Source organism: Dreissena polymorpha, chromosome 11 (genome assembly GCF_020536995.1).
Source record: "Dreissena polymorpha isolate Duluth1 chromosome 11, UMN_Dpol_1.0, whole genome shotgun sequence".
NCBI classification, from domain to species: domain Eukaryota; kingdom Metazoa; phylum Mollusca; class Bivalvia; order Myida; family Dreissenidae; genus Dreissena; species Dreissena polymorpha.
In genome coordinates, this window is record NC_068365.1 from 41,150,833 (window position 1) to 41,173,980 (window position 23,148).

The window sequence follows — 23,148 nt, forward strand, 5'->3', positions numbered from 1 at the left end:
ACATTCCATATATTCAAGAACAAATATACACACGAAACCAACATAAATACTGGCAATATTTTATATAACTTTTAATGTAAATTGTACGAAATTGTAAAAAACTGAAAAATAGTATAGAATTAACAAACAATATTGCTGATGTAAGCTCAGATAAAATGTTCCGTGTTTTTCGAATAGATCCTTGGAATACACCTGCCAGATAAATTGCCGGTTTTTACACAAACTTTGTTTACTAGAAACGAAAGTGAAAGTGGAGTAACGGTAAATAGAACCAAGTTTCGATAAGATAAGATGAAACGTAAATAATTATAAGATGAGTAAAACATTCACATCGCGACCTGCTGTTACCCGCGGAAGAGGCAGAGGTAATCAATTGAACGCACAGCCCGTGAATCGACCTTTGGGTCGAGCCAGAACCCCCGGGACAATGGAAGGAATGGAGAATTCACGAGTGGGTGGGGCAACTGGAAATTCCACCGATTTGGCACCTGGAGTTCAGGCAACCCCTGCTGAACGCAGATTAACATAGTAATAGTTTTTTTCTTTGCAACATATTTTAAAGGGGCCTTTTCACAGAGTTTTGCATGTTTTGAAGTTTGTCATTAAATTGTTTATATTGATAAATGTAAACATTGGATCTTAAATTCTCCAGTAAACATTCAAGAATAAAATTTAAAAAAGCAAAAAAAAGGTAACCCTCCGCAGGGCTCACACCACTGACCCCTGGAGTAAAAAGTCTCCCAATTAAACCTCTCGGTCATCCTTCCTCATACAATGTCGGATGCATTTTATACTTTATATAACCAATCCAGAATATAAAGACAACAACAGAACTCTCCAAATTATTAATTCGTTTCGCGTTGCAACGCTTTATAATTTTCAGCTTTTTAAATCGTCAAAAGATGCATATAATGGCTATTTTAGAGCATGGTAAATATTCAGTATTACTTTTTCCTCACAAATATCGTAACTAAAACGCAAATTTGCGAATATGAAACAACTTTTTTTAATTTTGTCAATTTACCCAAACGTGAAAAAGCCCATTTAATGACCGATATTGTAGTATTATTCAATGTGCATTTAGTGCGGCAATAGCACAAGAAAATATTATCTTCGGATATTGGTACTGCATTGGGAAAGTAGGCATATGTATAATACTCAAACCCAGTTAAATCACGGGTTGGGTTGACTCGCGGTATTTCATTAGCGCCCTCTGGATTTTGTTTTTAAACAAACCTTCGTGACTTGCTTGTCAAATCTCACAGAAGTCATCTCTCGCTACAGGTTCAAATCGATTTTTGGTAATTAAATGTTGAAAACCTCAGAATTGAACAATATTTGGTATTTTAAAGTTAAGTTAATTGTCGTAACGAAAAAATAAGATAGTGCTTGAAAATAACTGTTCTTTATATTTTATTTGATGTCTAAAATTCCATAAATTTAAATTGTTTCATACATTATTGAGCGCTACTTTGAAAGGTATGTCAGAGCTTTGATTATTCATGTTTAATTTAATATTGGTGCTGTTTAACCTATTTACAGCGAATTTACCGGGCGAAAAAATAAACAACAATGGCGGACAGTGGTTTTGGATTTGTTTCTACGGCAGTTAATATTGAAGGATTTTCATCATAAAAAGGCAATGGTCCAATAAAGTTAAGTTAAATATGATTGTCCTTTAAATGATTTATTTGATATATGAAGATGGTTTCTTGACGCAAGTAAATATTCCTCAAGTACTGAGGATCAGTATACTGTAAGTGCATAAAAGTTAAATGTCAACTCTATGTCATAACCTTTGTAAAAGTTGTTGAAATCAAAAGAAGAAGTATAAAACATGATTTTGATATGTTTAAATTATTAAGTATTGTCTTTTAATAGAAATCAGTGTCCAAATAATGAGATGAAAGTAAAGATAATAGTGTCAATCAAAAATTAAAAGCAAGAAGAAAACCACATGAACATTACACAAATTAATATTAAGTACTAGTTACCAATGTAGGCATCATTAATTGGTGTTAATTATCCTGGTTAAAGTTAGATGTATGTTCTAAGATACTGAATTTGATTTTAAAAAGTGTGTATAGGAAACCAGATGCACTTTAAAGGGGCCTTTTCACAGATTTTGGCATTTTTTAACTTATTCATTAAATGCTTTATATTGATAAATGTAAACATTGGATCGTAAAAGCTCCAGTAAAAAATCAAGAATAAAATTAAAAAAAGGAAAAGAACATTGCCCGGAGCAGGTTTCGAACCAGTGACCCCTGGAGTCCTGCCAGAGTCCTGAAGTAAAAAGGCTTTAGCCTACTGAGCTATTCCGCCGAGTACACATACTTGACGTATTTTATATCTTTATATATAAGCAATCTTCGTAGTTTCACAAAATTTAACGACAAAAACAGAACTCTCCAAATTATTCAATCATTTCGCGTTGCAACGCTTTATAATTTTTAGGTTTTAAAATCGTCAAAAGATGCATATAATGGCTATATTAGACCATGGTAAATGTTCAGTATTACTGTTTCCTCACAAATATCATAACTAAAACGAAAATTTGCGAATCTGAAACAACTTTTTTCAATTTTGTCAATTTACCAAAGCGTGAAAAGATCCCTTTAAAATTTCAAACCAAATCAAACATTCTGAAAAGTATTCGTTTACATATGTCTTTTTGTAAACTTTGTGTTGTTGTTTATGATACTGGTAAAACCAGTCCAAATAATAAGAGACTTAACCTACAGATGTTAATAGATCTCTTACATTTAGGAGTATTGATAATAGCAACTGTAAATGGTTCATAAACCAAAAAGAGTGATTTTGTTTACTGCTTATATTTAAGTAAAATGCCATATGTTATTCAATGAATTGAAGCTTATAGAAAATACTGATGCTATGGCATAACTTTTACTTTAAAAAGTTTAAACATATTTATTTTAGGTTGATGGCATCGAAAAGCTTAACTGTTTTTTTTTTATGAATTCAGGGCCCATGGCAATTGCCAATGGATTTTTTCCCCAAATAGTACCTAAAAATTCCCAATTGAAGATTTCCCAAAAAGTAATTTTTGTTGATCTCAACATTTAGTTTCCCATCTCCCATCCAGTTCTATAAGTTGAACCTTAGGTAATACAATATTACAACTATGTTATTCCCAATCTTGAAACATTTGGTAATAAATCATTAACAACACTAATTTCCCAAATAAAGTAAAAATGCCACATTTGTTTGCAATCCAAAGGGACGCCCCCCCCCCCCCTCCATTCCCAAAATGGTGAGGAAACAAAACGCTGGCTTGTTGAAATGCTCTTTAGTCTGAGACCTGGGTAGAACCGGTACTTGGTGCCTTTTGGGTTTAATCTATAGAACGCTCCAACTGTGGGGATCAAATCCAGCCCTCCCGGTTGATAAGGCAGACCACTTTACTGTTTTTTATTTTAATCTGAATAAGATAGTCATTAACTGTATCCAAATTTGATTCTAAGATAAAACAGAACATTATTTTTTTACTGTCTGTCACTTTTTTACTGTTGAAGGTTCCCATACAGTGTAGAGTTAATTACAACTCTCTCATACAGTAACTGCTTTCAAATGTAAAACATATTTAATGTTGCATTCATAGCTAATATCAAAATCAAGTGAACTGAGGAAAAAACTTGGTGGTTGATAAAACATATTTTGCAAAATAATGATTGGCAATTATTTAAGATTTTAAAATAATTAAGTTAACATGGATTTTAAGTTTTCTCTTACAATACATACAAATGTTCGACTGATTTTGTTTATGAATTATGTCCCTTTGACTTGATCTTGTACAGTTAATTTATATTTTTTTTACTTTTACAGTCAAGGTGGTTATTCTGTGATACCACCAGATGAAAAGAAGAGGCAGCAGATTGTGCAGAGTAAGTAGTCACTTATAGTTAACCTTTACCACTTTTATACATATTTTTTACGCATTTGTAATCCCAATGGCCATAGAAAGTTTAATTTTATACAATACCTTTATTAGTAAATTCAAGTTTTAAAGGCCTCATCTCCAAACCTTAGATACTGATGATCAGCAAACAGCATAAAGCATGAACAGTCTGCGAGTTACTCGCAGGCTGTTATGGTTTTATGCTGGTTGCAAAAGCCATATTTAATTTGCTTCTAAAGAGGGAAAAGAGTTAAACCCATTTGTTGATAATGAATACATAACTAATAAAGCATGCAATAACTTGTGTAGGTGATATTTAGTGATTTTTTCAGGAGAAACTATTTTCCGAAATACATTAAGAGCACTTATTTTATTTTTTTCATTCAAAATGTTTCAGTGTTGAAATTATGTTAATGCTCCTTTCTAAAATATTAATTGTTTAAAAAAAGACATTTCAACTTGGAGTTTTGTCTTGTTTTTCACCTTTTATTATGATACTAAGCAGAACTCTTATGAATACTGAACAATGTTTATTATTGAAATAAAACAGTTTTTAGCTTCTCCTGAAAAAATAAATGTCAGTTACACTACTTTTTACATTCAGAAGACAAAATGTGTTCACTCATGTCAATTTGGAAAGTTTTGTAGAAACAAAAGGTCATGATAATATTTTAATAGATGATGTTAGTTACCTAAATAAAAACAAAAATGGAAAACAGTTAACATGTATATAAATGTCAGTTGCATGACTTTTTACATTCAGTAGACGATAAGTCTTGAAGAAAATATATAAGAAGTGTGCGTGGGAAAATGGGGTTTAATGCATCCGCGTAAAGTGTAAAGTATCCACAGGTTCATCAGGGATGACACTTTCTGCCTAGACTCGATTTTTGTATCTAAGAGACTTCTTTTTAACAAAAAATGAAATAAATAAATCTATATATAGTCTTTTTCTTGCTTATAAGCACATATGCATTAAGCCCCATTTTCCCAGAGCATAGCAGATATTCAGTTTGTATGTTTGATGGTGTGTTAAATGTATTTTGTTAAGAAATCTAGTTTGTTTTGAGGAATAAATACTTACTAATAGCCTGACAATAAAAAAGGAGAATTATTGTTCATGTTTAAATATTTATAATAATCTAATTCTTAGTGGCACAATCAGTGTTCAAACTTGTAATATGTCACTGAAAATTGAACTTAGTTTACTCACTGGGACCAGGTCTATAACAGGTGGAAACCCATAAGCCCATAGCCCTTAACATTTATTATGCGAACTTAGATTTTAAGAGTACTGAACAACTTCTGTGCCTACTACGACTTGCAGAAATAAAATGTGTGCAGAATATTGCTTAAAATGTAAGTTTAAAAATATATGTTTAAAAGCAAAGGCTTAATGACACGGGTGGTCTCCCAAAGCACCGGCAGCCGGCAATTTACCGGTTACATTCAATGTAGATGCTGGCTACTTTTCCCCCAAAATGTCAATTGAAATGGGGCAAATACACCTGTGTCATTGCTTAGTTGCTGGTTACTTAAAAAATATAAATGGCCACTCAAATTTTCCTGATGACTTCCCTATGATTTGCTTGGACAAACTGCCTTAGACAAATGAACAAATGCAACATCTATTAGCATGATCATGTTAGCATAATTTGATAGATCTACTTTTATTATTAATGTTTTGATTTCATAGTGCTGTTTACTGCATTCTGTTATACTATGGCTACACTACCCTGTTTTGGGGAGAATATCTAGAATATCTAGACTCAATCTTTTTCCATGCAAAAGTTGCATGCTTCATAAATTTCCGTGCATCTTATCTTGGGACAAAATCTCAAGTTGTAAAGTAAGAATTTCAATGGTTGCACAAAGGTGCTAGTGATAACCATTTCCCATAATTTGTTCCACAGTTTTTAATTTAACAATTCTATTTTTACACTGAAATTGGTTACACATTACTGGATGTATTATATATATATATATATATACATATTATATCAGATTTTTTTGTGTGGCAAAATGAGTTGGCCCAATACCTGTGGGTTACACATTACTGGATATAGTGTACATGTATGTACATTAAACATATTCACAATGACCATTTCCTTATGAATGCTAAGTTGTGAATATGCTTATTATCATAAATAAATGTAATTTGTCTACATATTGTTTCTCCTTATAAAATATATATTACACAATTAGCATAAAGGATAATTTTGATATTACACAGATTTCAGAACAATTGGGATTTGGTGCAATCATATTTCAAATTCAAATAAAAACAAGTGTGTTATCACTTATAAATACAATCTTATTTTTGATTGTGCAATATATTTCTTAAGTTCATAAATGATATCATCTACAGCATAACTAGTCTAAACAAAACTGAGGGCCATATGTTTATCATCATTATATAGTAAATGAAATTGTAAACATGGGACAGGCGTGACATTTTTATTTTCGTATAATGTAACTTTAAAATGCGCAGAATATTCCTCTTTATTCGGATGCATCAAATTAAAATTCTTAACATGAATAGCCAGTAATATGGCACATAAAACAACATCTTAATTTTAAGACAACCAAACTTGCAGATTATATTATTAATGTTTAAATAATTCATTATTTGCAAAAATACACTCAGTCAAAAATATCCCCGCTCTCTGCTTAAGTAATTCCTTTTTACTTCGCTAGAGAAGATTTGTTTTTTGTGAAAGATGTCTGTTTAAAGATGATACAGGATTCCTAAATTCCATATTGAACAGAGAAGCAATTTCTTTCAGGGCACTTAATAAATCTGGCTCTTTTGAGGAATGTTTATTTTGGACATGTAATACTTTTTTCATGTCCATTTTCGGTGCATTCAATATGAAAATAGTTTAACAAGTGTTTTCAAATAAAATATTTTGTTTTATTATACACTGTTAGGGCATTTAAGTACATTTCTTGTGAACTCTGTCTCATTTTAGGAAAATATTTGCATTTTATACAATAAATGGGCAATTGTCTGTGAAAAAGGGGTTTTAATGCATGTGCGTAAAGTGTCGTCCCAGATTAGCATGTACAGTCCGCACTGGCTAATCAGGGACGACACTTTCTGCTTTAATGATATGTTTCATTAACAGAGAGTTCCTTCTTAGCAAAAATCCAGTTTAGGCCGAAAGTGGCATCCCTGATGTGTCTGTGCACACATGCATTAAGACCCCTTTTCACAGAGCACGGCTCATATGCACTGTTTGGCAAACACAATTTACATTCATTAATGAAGTGGTTAATACACTTAAACATGTATTAGCCCTAAAGCCATGAAGCTTATATATGTAATATTAATACATGTGTAGGATAGCTATTAGTTTAATTTATTTCATAGACAAATAAAATAAAATACCCATATAGCGTACCTTTTCATTTATATGGAGTGTAAAGACTATTTGTTATATATATATATATATTTCTCATATTAATAAATTTGAAATAAGATTGAAAACAAAAGAAAGTCAATTCCCATATTATATTTGTTTTAAAGATAACCTCATGTATAAAATTAACATTTTAAGTAGAAATTGAAACATCCTTAAGTTTAAACAGAAAATGTTTCAAATGTTTTTTCTTGGATGTAATCAAATGTGTACAGCTGAAGGGATACAAGCTTTGAAAACTTTCTGTGTGTAAACTGTGTTGCCAGGAAAAAAACTTAAATCACAAGCAACTTGAAATACCAGCCTTGACATGAAGAAGAAACTGTACATTTCAAATTCATTGAATATGTAATATTCAAACTTTATACTTGCAATGTTGTATTCTAACTTGACAAGTTTTATCAAGGAAACACCACAATTAATGTTTTACAGAATTAAAAAAAGTCCAATTTTGTGTCAGCTTTACTTCTAGGTTGAAGTTGTTTAGTAATCTATTTCCTCTTGGATAGTTTAAGGGATTTCATTTAAACTTAACATGTTTTCCCAATACATGTGTATCAAAATAAATTCATGGGGTCATTTATGGTTAATCAGCTACTTTGACCATACAGCAGTTTGGTATAGAAATAATGCCAAGGAACTCAGACAAAAACAATTAAAGTCAAGTTTGCTGTTGTCCAACAGCTCTCAAGAACGCAAAGTGGTTGAGGTGACATTTTGTGGTAAGTCTATATCTGATGTGTGTCTTGTGTCATCAGCTATTAGCTTTTAAAATTCTTTTAACCACATTTTCACTCAACTGGATCCAACTATTTAGTCTGTATCTGTTAACAATATATACTGGTCGCGTTAATGCATATGCGTTCAATGTAACACTTTCTGTTTTTATGATATTTTTTGTTTACAGAAAGTCTCTTCTTAGCAAAAAATCAAGTTTATGCGGAAAGTGTCGGACTGCACAGGCTTATCTGGGACGATATTTTACGCACATGCATTAAACCCCCTTTTCACAGAGTGGAGCTCATGTGGGACATTTTCAAATCTTGTGTTGGACATTTCAGTTGCTCAAAAGGAGGAGAAATCTCTCCAGGAACACAGACAAAGGAACACGCAGACTTCATTTAACTATGTGGGAACTGTTGGTAAGTAATTGCTATGTAGTCATTTTCAAATTTTGTATATTAGCATCCCAATACAGAGCATTCCTACCATTCTTGTACCAAAATGTGTCCCTTCTTTTACATTGTTAAGTCTTACATTTACTACAGCCTTAAAGCGGGTATATACGATTTTGTCAAATATTTATGAATTTATATAAAATGTGTAAAAAAACTTATTATATATATATTTCAATATAAATTAAAATAAAAGTTAAGAAGAACATGTGTCGAAAAATGTGAAATAAGCCAGATATTCAATTCTGAAATTGAAAACGGCTGTACAGCCAAATTCGCCAGCATGTATACCATACATGTACGATGTGAATCTAAACTTAGTTTAACGGTTTATTTGAATTCCTGCAACGATATCTATTCATACGACACACGAACACTAACTCCGATCCTAATACAAAGACGAATGCTTCGGTTATTGTAGGAAAATATGTACGTCACAATCGGCTCGGGACACTTATTTGTCTTTGCTGCATTTTATGAAATTCGGCTTTAATGTATAATTTTTCTTGCCTATTTTGTGTTATTGTAACATATTTTATCAATATATTACAATTAAACACATATAAAAATCGTATATACCCGCTTTAAAGAAAAAAAATATAAACTGCAATTTGATAAACTTTTTAATGAAATTCGAAGTTGACATAAAGATTTATATTCAATTCCACTAATGTTATGGTATTTACATCAAAAAGCAAATGTGTGGGGCTAATCAGTTGTTACCTTCAAGCAGAATTGCTTTGAACTCATTGACCTACCATGTGTAATCGTAAAAACTCACCTGATACTTGACATGACATTTTACATGTACAAAAGGTTGTGCAATTAGAAGAAGAACCATTGGGACTTAATGTTTTTGTGCTGAAATAACTTTAATTCTCATGTTTCTCATAAGAGGTCTGAGATAAACATGAGGTTTTTGTGAACATGTTAGATTACTGAACTTTTAACAGTAATAGTGAAAATCATTAATACATATTATGTGGGCAGTATTTTCTTTCTTGGAACAGTTAATGGCACTATAAGGTCATTTTATGTGGTAACAATCAACAAATTTTAATAAAGTATTGCAATGAAACTGTTCATATGTTCATTGACTGCGTTTTACAATAGAAGGTGTCGCAAAAACCTCATTCAAAGAATCTAACTGAAATATTTTAACATTATTGTATTGAGTAATTATGTAGTAGCTAGTGGAAATGGGTCCTTTAGTCATATTTTTGTGACTTAATACTTTCCTATAAGAATGTGTAGTATTTTTAAGATGACTCTTTGACAGTGAAATGATAATGAATTACAAAATGTAATATTCATAAAGGGAACAGATTGGTTTAAAATAGAGTAGAGAAATTGATTATATTGATTATTTCATTATACATATGCCCAATACCAGTATTAAACAATTATAATTCGCTGTAAAGATGTTGTTGATAAAAGCAGACTCCAACATAATTTTGTGACTGCACGGTGCCCATGGTGTTCATTGCATTTGCATCATGTAATAAGCACACAACACTTGATTATGCTCCACTGGATTTTAAAATAAATATAACAATATGATATAAAATGCTTAACTGTGGATTTTGGTAATTAATACAGGTTTGTCATATGTGCGTGGAATATAGTACCATATTAGCCTGTGCAGTCTGCACAGTCTTATCAGGGACATCTATTTTACTTTCATCATTGTATTTTATTTGAAGGAGGTCTCTTCATAGCAAAAAAAAACAGTCAATGATGAAAGCTTTGTCCTAAATTAGCCTGTGTGGACTGCACAGGCTAATCTGGGACGACTCTTAACGCACATGCATCATGTCCAGTTTCCACAGAGTCAGGCTTCAAAACACCTATATACTGTTTGATTCCAATAATGTCGCTTTAATGGAATTACCATTTTTATTCATTTGCTTCTTAATATTAAATCACCTAAACTTGTTTTATTAGTAGCACAGCCCCATTAATATTTTTATTTAGTACTGCCCTTGGAATTTGTTCATGTCATTATGTCATTATGGATTTTTGTGACGTCATATGACCGACTTTCCCAGTTGTAATCTACATGCATAGGTCATTGGGTTTATAACGTTCCATTTTATTTATATTTTCTCTCTGATAGGCGTTTCTTGTTTGATTTAATTATTTTTAATTTGTTTAGCAGTCACATAAACAACCAAGCTATGTAATATGGAATTTTTACACCCATTATTGCTGCTTCTCCCTGTATTTGTGGGATGATTATCTGAGATATTAACTCTATGATTCTATATTCTCAAATCTTTTCTATAAAGAAGGAATGTAGTTGACAATTGTAAATAGTTTTATTTGATAGTTCGTCAAAAAGTTGTAATTCTGTTACTCTTGTATCTTCAATGCAATTGAGTAATTAAATAGTAATTAAATTGAATGCGTTTTAATTCCCTTTTATTATTGTTTAATTTGAGTTACAATGCTATGACGTTAAATTTTATTTACACTTAAATGTATTATGAATATTGCTGGGCCAAGTGTGAGGTTGAGCGCTCTATAACCAGGTTTAAACCCCCAATGCTTTGCATTGACCGTTCCAAGGCGGTGACCCCAGCTTTATTCATATTTTGTGTTTATGTTGGTTTGTATTGTGCTGTATTGTGCTGTTTTGTACTGTTTGGGCAATCGGTCACTTGCCTTAAATAAAGGACCAACTAATTGTTTTTAATGAAAATTCAATACTGCTCCAGCAGCTGGAGTTTCACTTCTTTATATTATATGTTTTGGTTGTTGTGCAGGTGGAGGCCAAGTGAGTCAGCAAGAGTCTCGCAGTCATCTTGTGCAGAGCTCACCAAATAAAGTACAGCGCCAGGTATAGTACCATATTTTGTTAGTTTATTTTCTCCGGTCATCACATGCAGAGCTCGCAAAAAAGTACAGCGCCAGGTATTGTAACGTATTTTGTTGGTTTATTTTCTCTGGTCATCTCTTGACTTATTATGTGGGTTCATTTTTACATTTAATTCTCGCTGTGGGAAAAATTAATTTATGTAAAAGGTCGTTCCTGAGTAGCCTGTGCAGTCCACACAGGCTGAAAGGGGACGTCACTTTTTCGCTTGAACTAGATTTTTGGTTAGACAATGCTTCCTTTAAAGGACAAGTAACCTAAAATCGGAAAGTGTCTTTCCTGATTCCCATTTTTGGAATGAACAGGCATATTTGGGACAAAACTTTACGCACATGCAATAAGCCCCGTTTTCCCAGAGCCTGGCTTGATTCATCATTTCATTGATAAAGGCTCACAAATAAGTTTTCAAAATTCCTATTTCATTAATGTAAACTCAAATAAGTAATTCGCCAATCTCTTAAAAGTTATGTTGTCTATGCTGTAATTAGTAATGTTATTGGTTAGGTAAGCAGTATTTGGTTAAGTGGTGCCTTGTCTTTTAGTTTAAGCTTCATCTTATTATATAATTATATTCTTGTTTTCTTTCAAAATAAATTTGAGGCCTTATATTTATGTAATTCTTTAAAGAGAGTGCCTTACAAAATGTATCATATTATGCTGTATATTGCTTGTAGCTACAACAGCAGCAACGAAAATCCTTTGTAAAGCAAAAAGAAGAAGAAGACATTGTAAAACATAAAGCCAAACAGAGAGCTGTGGTATGTTTGCTTATCAGGGATGTATTTTGCAGTTGTTTGAAAATGTGTGTTTTCTAAAATTGTTCATGTCTTGATAATTTATTGCCATATATCAGTTAATGAAGCCTTCCTTTTCCTTCAAATTCTTGGCAACTCAAATCAGATTGACTTAAATTTAGTAAGTTGTGTTTTTTTAAACAAAAGTGAAGCAGTGTCGTGCAAAAACTATGCAGCAAAATTATGATTTATGTAAGGTTATTCAGTATTTTAAAAGATACTGAATACTAACCATTTCTGAATTTTATGTACAAAAAATAATGCATTAGTACATTAACACAGACATACATATGTGTATGTATTGTATGATTTGCTGCTTTTATTACTTAGTTTTCCCTCATGCTGTTTGTCTCTTAATCTATCTCTCAACAACTGAATCCGTCAGTAAATAAGTAAGTAAACACATTTTGATTAAAATTGCTTTAAACATTAACTTTAAGTCATGGAAATGTAACCCCTTTGCACTTAAGGTAGTTACAGTCACTGTAAAACAATTGTAATATCTTTTACATACCTTAATATGATCATGAAAAAATGTACACATTTCAGCTGCAAGATCTTCACATTGATGCCCATCAATCAATCTCATTATGGCCCATTCTTATGTCCATATGCAAATACTGAAATCAGGCGAAGACACCATAACATTGGCCACGCCATGCAAAAATGGGGTTTATTCCATATGCAACCAGAATAGCTCCAGACTAGCCTGCACAGTCTGATTTTGATCTATGCTGTCAATTGTAAAGTCACGCTCTGTTTGGAAATCGTATAAGGGGACAAGGTATCGGATACGCAGGCTTGGCTGGAGCTACGCTGGATGCATATGGCATAAGACCCATTTTTGCACTTTACTTGGTATATATGTTAGGAGATTAAAGGATTGTGCAGGGCTTTATTTTTCTTGAGATCAAAGGTTAGGTGACTGTAACCAGTACTTAAACTGGAATCACACTAATTACTGCAATTACCCTGACATTAGAACATTAGCTATACAAATTACAAACTTAGTTTAAACATGAAGGACAATTTTATTATGTTTTACCAAACCTATCATGACTGTCATTTAATTTCCTCTATGACTTATTAATACCAGTCACACTTATAAACAGAGATCTTTTAAAACATGACTTTTCCAGGCGGAGACAAATGAGAGGCGTGAACAAGAGGAAGCAACATCTCAACAACAACGATGGGATGAACAGAAAAGAAGGTATGTCTTGTAAGGGATGCTGGGCATCCAGTTCAGTTTATTTGTAAAATAATTTGATGTTCAATAAATTGATAGTGTGCAATACATCCAATGTTTTAAAGGAATTTTCCTTTCAAAGGATTATTAATTCCATTAATGTTAATTCACATCGACTTTTCTTGTTAAAAGTTTTTGTTACATTCTCAATTTTCATAAAATGTCCTTTATACTTTAAAGCTTCTAGGCTAAGTCTGAGATTTGGCGTCTGTATTATATTAATAGTATAAAATGCAACACTATGTGCCAACTTCTCCATGGCACCGTCCCAAGTTTTATTCATTAGTGTTTGCGTATGTTGTGTGCTGTTGTTGAATTTTTGGGCAGTGGGTCCATTCCACCAATAACGGACCTTGTGGTTTATATAGAATAATCTCTTGCTGATGCAACTGTTTTTTTACTTTGTTTATATTTAGATCTAGACATGTTTTCTATCCCTTTAAGGACTAATGATGCATTCTTGCGTCGACTGGAGAATAAAGCAAAGAAGCAAGGTGCAGGTAGGTATACCATGACGAAAATGTCAGCACCTTTTTTATCATAGCCCCAAGAGTTCGATAATGTATTAAATGTTTGCGTTTATAATAACTAGAAACAGTGGCTATATTTATGCCCCCCTTCGAAGAAGAGGGGGTATATTGCTTTGCTCATGTCGGTCGGTCGGTCGGTCGGTCGGTAGGTCGGTCGGTCGGTCGGTCCACCAGGTGGTTGTCAGACGATAACTCAAGAACGCTTGGGCCTAGGATCATGAAACTTCATAGGTACATTGATCATGACTTGCAGATGACCCCTATTGATTTTGAGGTCACTAGGTCAAAGGTCAAGGTCACGGTGACCTGAAATAGTAAAATGGTTTCCGGATGATAACTCAAGAACGCATACGGCTAGGATCATGAAACTTCATGGGTAGATTGATCATGACTCGCAGATGACCCCTATTGATTTTGAGGTCACTAGGTCAAAGGTCAAGGTCACGGTGACCCGAAATAGTAAAATGGTTTCCGGATGATAACTCAAGAGCGCATAGGCCTAGGATCATGAAACTTCATGGGTAGATTGATCATGACTCGCAGATGACACCTATTGATTTTGAGGTCACTAGGTCAAAGGTCATGGTCACGGTAACCCGAAATAGTAAAATGATTTTCGGATGATAATTCAAGAATGCATATGCCTAGGATCATGAAACTTTATAGGTAGATTGATCATGACTCGCAGATGACCCCTATTGATTTTCAGGTCACTAGGTCAAAGGTCAAGGTCACGGTGACCCGAAATAGTAAAATGATTTCCGGATGATAACTCAAGAACGCATATGCCTAGGATCATGAAACTTCATAGGTAGATTGATCATGACTCGCAGATGACCCCTATTGATTTTGAGGTCACAAGGTTAAAGGTCAAGGTCACGGTCAAGGTCACAGTGACCCGAAAAAGTAAAATGATTTTCGGATGATAACTCAAGAACGCTTTTGCCTAGGATCATGACACTTCATAGGTACATTGATCGTGACTTGCAGATGACCCCTATTGATTTTCAGGTCACTAGGTCAAAGGTCAAGGTCCCAGTGACAAAAGTCGTATTCACACAATGGCTGCCAGTACAACGGACAGCCCATATGGGGGGCATGCATGTTTTACAAACAGCCCTTGTTTCCATTATCATTGGTTACGTTTTGTCAAATATTTTGAAATGCATTTTTGGAACACAAGCTACAAATTATCAAGAAAGTTAACAAATACTTATATAATAAAAATTGTTTATTACAAGAATGAAATAATTAATTTGGAAAATTATATAAAATTACTTAATTTGCCTAAGTGCAATAGTACTTGTGGACAGCGTTAGTATTTTTAAAGCTCAAAACTTGTAGTCATCTTTAGTTCCATTAAAATATTAAATGATTATTAGTGAACAGTCAAGGGCCGCCACAAACAGTTCAGACATGGGAGACACAGGAGACTGAGGAAAGAGAGGAGAATAGTGATGAATTTGTTCAAAGAATGGGGGCAGCGAGTACGTCTGATGCTGAGGAAAACAGTGTGGATTACGCGGGGTTGTCAGTGGAGCAGAGGAGAAGACTAACCACTCTCAATGTCATGTTCCCCCAGTATCCTGTGGATTTCATTCGTGGTATTTTAGAGCAGACGAACTTTTCACTTGATGCAGCTGCGACAGTGCTCGGTGAATAACTGTGATTAACTGTGATCTGAAACAAAAGCATGCTGACTACTCTGTATGTTTATGAATGTGTTCCTAAGAGGGCATTGTATGAAAACATGTTTTGATAAGTAAAATCTCGTACAAAGGCGTCAGTAAATTCTGTAGAAAACGTGTGTCATCTGCATAAAAATCAAATCATTTGCTTCTTCTGTAACTTGTATTTATGTTTATATGGATTGTATTGTTGTATGTGTAATGTTTGTTAAATGCCTATATTAAAAACCATGTGTATTTTGGGAACACCTGCGGCGGGCTGCTTACTGTCGGACTGGCTGTGTCTTGTAACTTAAACATAGAACTAGCTTGGTATTGCACTTTGGTCCTGTTTTGCCAAGGTCAATGTCACTGATTCTCAAAATAGAAAAAAAGTTCCAATAATTAATCTTTGTTCGGAAGAAGGTATGAAAATTGTAATTTTAAGTATCTAATTTTAGTCCACACATGAAATTGTATTTTTTGGCAAGTCAAGGTAAGGCCAAATGCACTTTTACTAAAAACGAACAAATTGTTTCCGCTCGATGACTTAAGTTTGGATGGAGGTGTTGCACGGAATTTGTTTGAGTATAATGCTTACATAAATAACTGGCTTGAGATGTCGTATGTGTCAGCCAGATAAAAATGGAGATCACTTTTGATAAAAACAAAGCACGCAGTCTCTGCTTAATAACTTGTTTTTGAATGTACATATATACATATATACCTAGCATTGGAATTCTTTTGGAGAAGAACGACACAAGGTCACTGTAACTATGAAGAGAATAACGCTTTTTACTTAATAATTTTATAATTTTAGTTTAAATGCAGAATTGTCTTGAAATTATGTAACTTGGTTGCTTACAACAGGCAGACCTAGCTTGGAATAGCTTTTTTTGGGGGTGGGGGGCGGTCGGTTCAAGGTCATGGTCACTTTGATTTTTTTTCTTTAAACGTAAAAAATAATTCTGCTCAAACGCTTAAAGTTGGATGTAGGGACTGCGGACATTGTGTATGTAGGTAGCTTAAGTGCCTGCAGATCTTACTTAAGATTTGCACAATTACTTGAATTAAATGAGATAAAAACAATACAAAGTTGAAGACCTGGTTCAACAACGAAGTTATACATCCTTCACTGATAAATGTTTCACAGATCAACAAAGACGCATTTGTTTTGTTACAAGTTGACAATCTTGTCGATTGAATATATTTTACGGTGTGTCGAATTTCATTACTAAATAAATAATTATACTTAACACTTATACATGTATTTGAATCAAACTATTTGTTCGAGTGCATTGTGCTAACTTTTGTATGCAAATAAACATACATTTTAGAGACTGCTTGATGTTTGCTCTTAAACAATCGATTGATTTTGGTACTAAACGCTGTTCGATTAGAACTCCACGACTTGTGTAGCTTATTGTAAGAATTATATTTGCTCAATAAAAACTTATCGATTCTTTATATTCTATTATCGCTGTAGTTGTTTAATGTTAATACATATAACCATTGGAATGAGTTTATGAACGTAAGTGACTTAAATTAACCGAATTCGGACAATAAACTTTGCAGGTTCATTATTAAAATGTCCATTTGTTAAGTAACCATGCCATGTCCAGCCCTTGATTCAAATGTGGACATACATATTTTTTTCGGACTGTAACTTTGTCATCCATCATGCTATTTTAAGGTAAATTACTACTTATGACAGCCATGATGGCATTGCTAGTATAGAACATGTCTCCTTACCGTAAAGGTCTGGATCCCAAACGTCAATTTATGTAATAAAGCAGCTCGTCAAGGTTGTTACTTTTTCATGTATCGAGTCGTGTTCTGAGAAAACTGGGCATAATGCATGTGCGTAAAGTGTCGTTCCAGATTAGCCTGTGCAGTCTACACAGGCTTATCAGGGACGACTCTCCGCTTTTATGAAAATTTTCGTTTAAATGAAGTCTCTTCTTAGCAACAATCCAGTTTTGGTGGAAAGTATCGTCCCTGATTAGACTGTGCGGACTGCACAGGCTAATCTGAGATGACACTTTCCGCACATGCATTATGCCCCATTTTCTCAGAACGCGACTCTTTCATTCAACTTACCGCAAATGACTACCATGAGGAGACTGAGTATCGCTTGTTACCTGTCTCATTGTCTCATTACATCGAAGGTCAAGATCACACTACAATTCTGGCCATTGACAGCTTGTGTTTTACATAGGCGTTGTTTTGAGACATATTTGCAATGTGCATCCGTGCTGTATGGAAACGCCTTGTTCATTAAGGTATATCCTAATATTCTCTTATTAAGTTCATGCCTTCTTTCAGGCCAAATATACAACAAACTTGGCTGAGCGCTTAAAGGCCATCATGGCCGTTTTGGTTACTTAATGATTTTCGGAATTAAATATTGTTAAACTGAAGAATTTTCGTGGTAACCATTACATAATAGCTGTCAATTTACCATGCACATTTGCAAAGTGTCTATAATTTTCTACATTATTGCTCACTGTTTGAAACAGTGAAAATATTGTTCTTGATGACTTCTAATGAACCACGGAAAACATACCTTTATTACTTGAAATAACCTGCGTTGTGCATACATGTTTGTATGTTACGCATCTTGCTTTTCTGAATTCAGCCGCAATTACATACCATATTGTAATGTATATCGCTATTAAAACATGTTTCATTTTAACTACCGTTGTACCCAGAGCGGACTTTATGTTTACTCCCGGTATGTCCGCCCAAAAATAAATCTTCAGTTAGGATGATGAAACTTGTTGTGTGTGTAGATGGCAATATGCGACATGTGTACGTCATAATGGTCAAGTGACCATTAGGACTAAATGTCCGAGTTAAAAAGTGTGTAATGGTCAAGTGACCATTGGTATAAAAGTGGTATGATCGCAAGTGTAGCGGTCAAGTAAAAGTGTGATAAGTAAAACCATTGGTAAAGTGTATAATGGTCAAGTGACCATTGGTATTAAATGTCCGAGTTAAAAAGTTTGTAATGGTCAAGTGACCATTAGTATAAAAAGTGGTATGATCGCAAGTGTAGCGATCAAGTAAAAGTGTGATAAGTAAAAGTGTGATCGCAAGTGTAGCGATCAAGTAAAGTGTGATCGCAAGTGTAGTGATCATGTAAAGTGTGATCGCTAGTGTAGCGATCAAGTAAAGTGTGATCGCAAGTGGAGCGATCAAGTAAAGTGTGATCGCAAGTGTAGCGATCATGGATACTAAGAGGTCAAGCGACTGGTAGAGCTAGGTCTAGCCCAATCAAGTTAATGGTTTTTCCTGGCCCGGTCGCTTGATGATCAAGAGCATTTTTATTTGGGTAGGCGGTGTTGCTACTATAGGGTCGTTACTTTACATCGGTAATTCAACATGTGCTCTTTCAACCCCGGTAAGGCATGGTTTTCTTGCGGCCGACTTCCACGAGTGTATCATCCACTCTTTCGGGGCTCGTGGTTACCAACGGCTGTTTCTGGTTAACGCTGCGGCCATTATATCCCACTCTCTGACTTGCATAATATATTATATAGATCTGTTAGTGAATACTTTATACATGTACATTCGATTTCATTTGTGTGATGTTTATTGGGAGGCAAAATATATTGTAATCATGTCATTAAACTAGTCAACTGAACAAATGTGTTGTTTAATTGATATCCTTGCAGTCGTAAAATAAATACTATAATAAATTCTTTTTGTGTTATATTCTGGAAAGTTTGATATTCCTTAATGTTTAATCAACCGGTTTTGACTGGTTAATTATTTATATTTGAACTACAATTACATAAGAAGAAACAGCAAACTGTTCCATAGATTATTCCCTTTCATATATCCTGTTAATTATATTAATAGATGTTAATCATTTGTCATAGATTATAAAAAGCTATACTTAATACTGAAATGAGCAAATTAATTATCACCAGACCCACCTTTTTAAATAAAATGGTTAAAGCGATACTTCTGACCAATTTTCCGGTATTGTCTTAATTCTTAAGATTTGTTTGCAATAAACTCAAAAATTATCTAATTTTAGACTATGATATTCATTTGACTTTGTACAGGTCACTTACCAAGGCTTGTCACTTACCTGATATTAAGCTGAATTTATTCCCCATTTGAACTTCGAAAATGTAGGTCACTGTTTGTGTGCAATAAGTTAATAACTCGTATAATGCAGATTTTTGTAAATACAAGTTGACAGGCTAGCTCAGTTGAATGAGCCCTGGACTACAAATTTTAAGATCCCAGGTTTGATCCTTGGCCAGGTCACATTGTGTGGGGATTGGTCCTGAAATCCTCTCTGCGGCCATTCTCCTAATTCAAGTACAGCAGTGGTCAGTTAATGGCATAAACCAGCCATCCAAGGTAAATTTGAGTTGGTAAACTTACCGCCATGATATGACTGAAATACTGTTTAAAACTGCAAAAAATCAAAATACACATATAAACTAAATTTTACAGAAGTTTTCATGGTCCATATAACCAGTCACTATTACCAAAACCTTAACTTGTGACCAGCCTTTTTGAAGAATACTTCAATACTTAAATACCTAAAGTTTGCATTCAAAAAGTACCGGTACACAACTCTTACTATAAATATTAAATTTAAACCAGGCGCGTGTTCAGGGCAATTGTGTGAGGCCACAAATACCTACTCCCCCCCCCAAGTGTTCTAATTATTATGCCCCCCTTCGAAGAAGAGGGGGTATATTGCTTTGCACATGTCGGTCGGTCCACCAGGTGGTTTCCGGATGATAACTCAAGAACGCTTGGGGCTATGATCATGAAACTTCATAGGTACATTGATCATGACTCGCAGATGACCCCTATTGATTTTGAGGTCACTAGGTCAAAGGTCAAGGTCATGGTGACCCGAAATAGTAAAATGGTTTCCGGATGATAACTCAAGAACGCTTAGGCCTAGGATCATGAAACTTGATAGGTAGATTGATCATGACTTGCAGTTGACCCCTATTGATTTTCAGGTCACTAGGTCAAAGGTCAAGGTCACAGTGACCCCAAATAGTAAAATGGTTTCCGGATGATAACTCAAGAACGCTTAGGCCTAGGATCATGAAACTTGATAGGTAGATTGATCATGACTCTCAGATGACCCCTATTGATTTTCAGGTCACTAGGTCAAAGGTCAAGGTCACAGTGACCCGAAATAGTAAACTGGTTTCCGGATGATAACTCAAGAACGCTTATGCCTAGGATCATGAAACTTCATAGGTAGATTGATAATGGTTGAAAGATGATCCCAATTGATTTTCAGGTCACTAGGTCAAAGGTCAAGGTCACCCTGACCCGAAATAGTAAAATGGTTTCTGGATGATAACTCAAGAACGCTTATGGCTAGGATCATGAAACTTCATAGGTACATTGATCATGACTGTGAGATGACCCCTATTGATTTTCAGGTCACGAGGTCAAAGGTCAAGGTCACAGTGACAAAAAAACATATTCACACAACGGCTGTCACTACAACAGAGAGCCCATATGGGGGGCATGCATGTTTTACAAACAGCCCTTGTTTAAAATCTCTAATTGAAAAAAAAAAGATTACACATGTGTTTTCAAAACTTTTCATCAAAGAGAGAAATTTTATGCATGCTGGCAACACGAGCTGATTGTCAATAATGGATTTTTAGTTTTGTTAAGTCAAGTAATTTATTTAAAGAATTGGCAATGTTCTTTTGAAAATGCTTATCGTTATGAGTTGTCCAGTAAAATTGATATTCGTTAGAATGAGTGTTTATTGAAAGGGATAATCGTTAGCACGAGTGTTTATTGAAATTGATTATCGTTATAATGAGTGTCTCTTGACTATCTGCTGTCCAAGTTATATTTGTTGCCAAATAAAACTAGAACTTTGTCACAGACGTGACGTATACCCCCACATGCCACATTGACACAGGCCATTTTGCACGCTGTCTTCACAAAACAGGAGAATCTAATTTATGGCGACTTTGAAGAATTATTTTGCCATTATCATTTATGGCCTTTAAACTCATAGTTTGACCATGAAGTTAGAGATATTGACGCAATTCTTTTACGCGACACACCATCCTATGATGGTTAACAAATGTGCCAATTGATTATAAAATCTCACAATAAACAACATAGTTATGGCCTGGACAAGCTCATAGTTATGGCCATTTTTTACCTTTGAACACAGTGTGACCTTGACCTTTGAGATATCGACGTAATTCTTTCGCGTGACACACCGTCAAATGATGGTGAACAAATGTGCCAAATGATTATAAAATCTCACAATGAACGACATAGTAATGGCCCGGACAAGCTCATTTACGGCCATTTTTGACCTTTGAACTCAGAGTGTGACCTTGACCTTGGAGATATCGACGTAATTCTTTCGCGGGACGCTCTGTCCAATAATGGTGAACAAATGTTCCCAATGATTTTTAGCTCCACTTGCCAGATGCCAGCGGGGCTTATGTCATGGTCTTGTGTTCGTCGTGCGTGCATCCGTGAGTGAGTGTGTGCGTTAACTTTTCCTTAAAACATCTTCTCCTAAACTACTGGACAGGTCCAATTCTGATGAAATTTCCAAGGAATGTTCCTGGGGTGAACCTCTTTCAAATTTGTTCAAATTATGCCCCTGGGGTCAAATTTGAAAATAATCTCGTCCATAACCATTGGGCATAGGGCTACCAAATTTGGTATGTAGAGACATCTAATAGTCCTCTACCAAATTTCTTTAAATTATGCCCCTGGGGTCAAATTTGACTCTGCCTTGGGGGAACAAAATTGAACATATGCTTATATAAGGCCTATTTTGTGAAAACTTTCAAAATCTTCTCGTCCATAACCATTGGGCCTAGGGCTATCAAATTTGGTATGTAGAGACATCTAATAGTCCTCTACCAAATTTTTTCAAATTATGCCCCTGGGGTAAATTTGACCCTGCCCTGGGGGTCACAAAATTGAACATACTCTTATATAAGGCCTATTTTGTGAAAACTTTAAAAAGCTTCTTGTCCATAAACATTGGGCCTAGGGCTAATAAATTTGCTATGTAGTGAAATCTTTTAGTTCTCTACCAAGTTTGTTGAAATTATGCCCCTGAGGTCAAATTTGACCCTGCCCCGGGGGATCACAAAATTGAACATATGCTTATATAAGGCCTATTTTGTGAAAACTTCAAAAATCTTCTTGTCCATAACCATCCAGCCTAGGGCTATCAAATTTGGTATGTAGTGACATCTTATAGTCCTCTACCAAATGTGTTCAAATTTTATCCCTGGGGTCAAATTTGAACCTGCCCCGGGATTCACAAAATTGAACATATGCTTATATAATGCCTATTTTGTGAAAACTTAAAAAAAAATTCTTGTCCATAACCATTTGGCCTAGAGCTACACAATTTGGTATGTAGTGACATTGTTTAGTCCTCCACTTAGTTTGTTCAAATTATGCCCCAGGAGTCAAATTTGACCCTGCCGTTGGGGCCACAAAATCGATTATATGCTTATATAGTGCCC

At 34.4% G+C, this 23,148-nt stretch overlaps 3 protein-coding genes across 3 annotated transcripts in view; all 3 read left to right on the forward strand.

Annotated features, from left to right (window-relative positions):
- LOC127849785 (uncharacterized) overlaps positions 1-15,627 on the forward strand; it is a 100,550-nt gene extending 84,923 nt beyond the window's left edge. The window contains exons 10-16 of the mRNA XM_052382536.1: positions 3,847-3,905; positions 8,403-8,483; positions 11,282-11,355; positions 12,066-12,149; positions 13,325-13,398; positions 13,879-13,934; positions 15,347-15,627. Of these exons, the coding sequence (XP_052238496.1) occupies positions 3,847-3,905; positions 8,403-8,483; positions 11,282-11,355; positions 12,066-12,149; positions 13,325-13,398; positions 13,879-13,934; positions 15,347-15,627 (709 nt within the window). The remainder of the gene's footprint in view (positions 1-3,846; positions 3,906-8,402; positions 8,484-11,281; positions 11,356-12,065; positions 12,150-13,324; positions 13,399-13,878; positions 13,935-15,346) is intronic.
- Positions 1-23,148, forward strand: part of LOC127850569 (plexin-A1-like) — a 314,190-nt gene that overhangs the window by 142,867 nt on the left and 148,175 nt on the right. The gene's annotated exons all lie outside the window — the stretch shown is intronic.
- LOC127850566 (uncharacterized) lies at positions 220-16,969 on the forward strand. Its single transcript, XM_052383694.1, has 8 exons — positions 220-528; positions 3,847-3,905; positions 8,403-8,483; positions 11,282-11,355; positions 12,066-12,149; positions 13,325-13,398; positions 13,879-13,934; positions 15,347-16,969. Exons 1-8 carry the CDS (start codon positions 314-316, stop codon positions 15,625-15,627), a joined length of 924 nt encoding a protein of 307 aa, XP_052239654.1. The 5' UTR covers positions 220-313; the 3' UTR covers positions 15,628-16,969.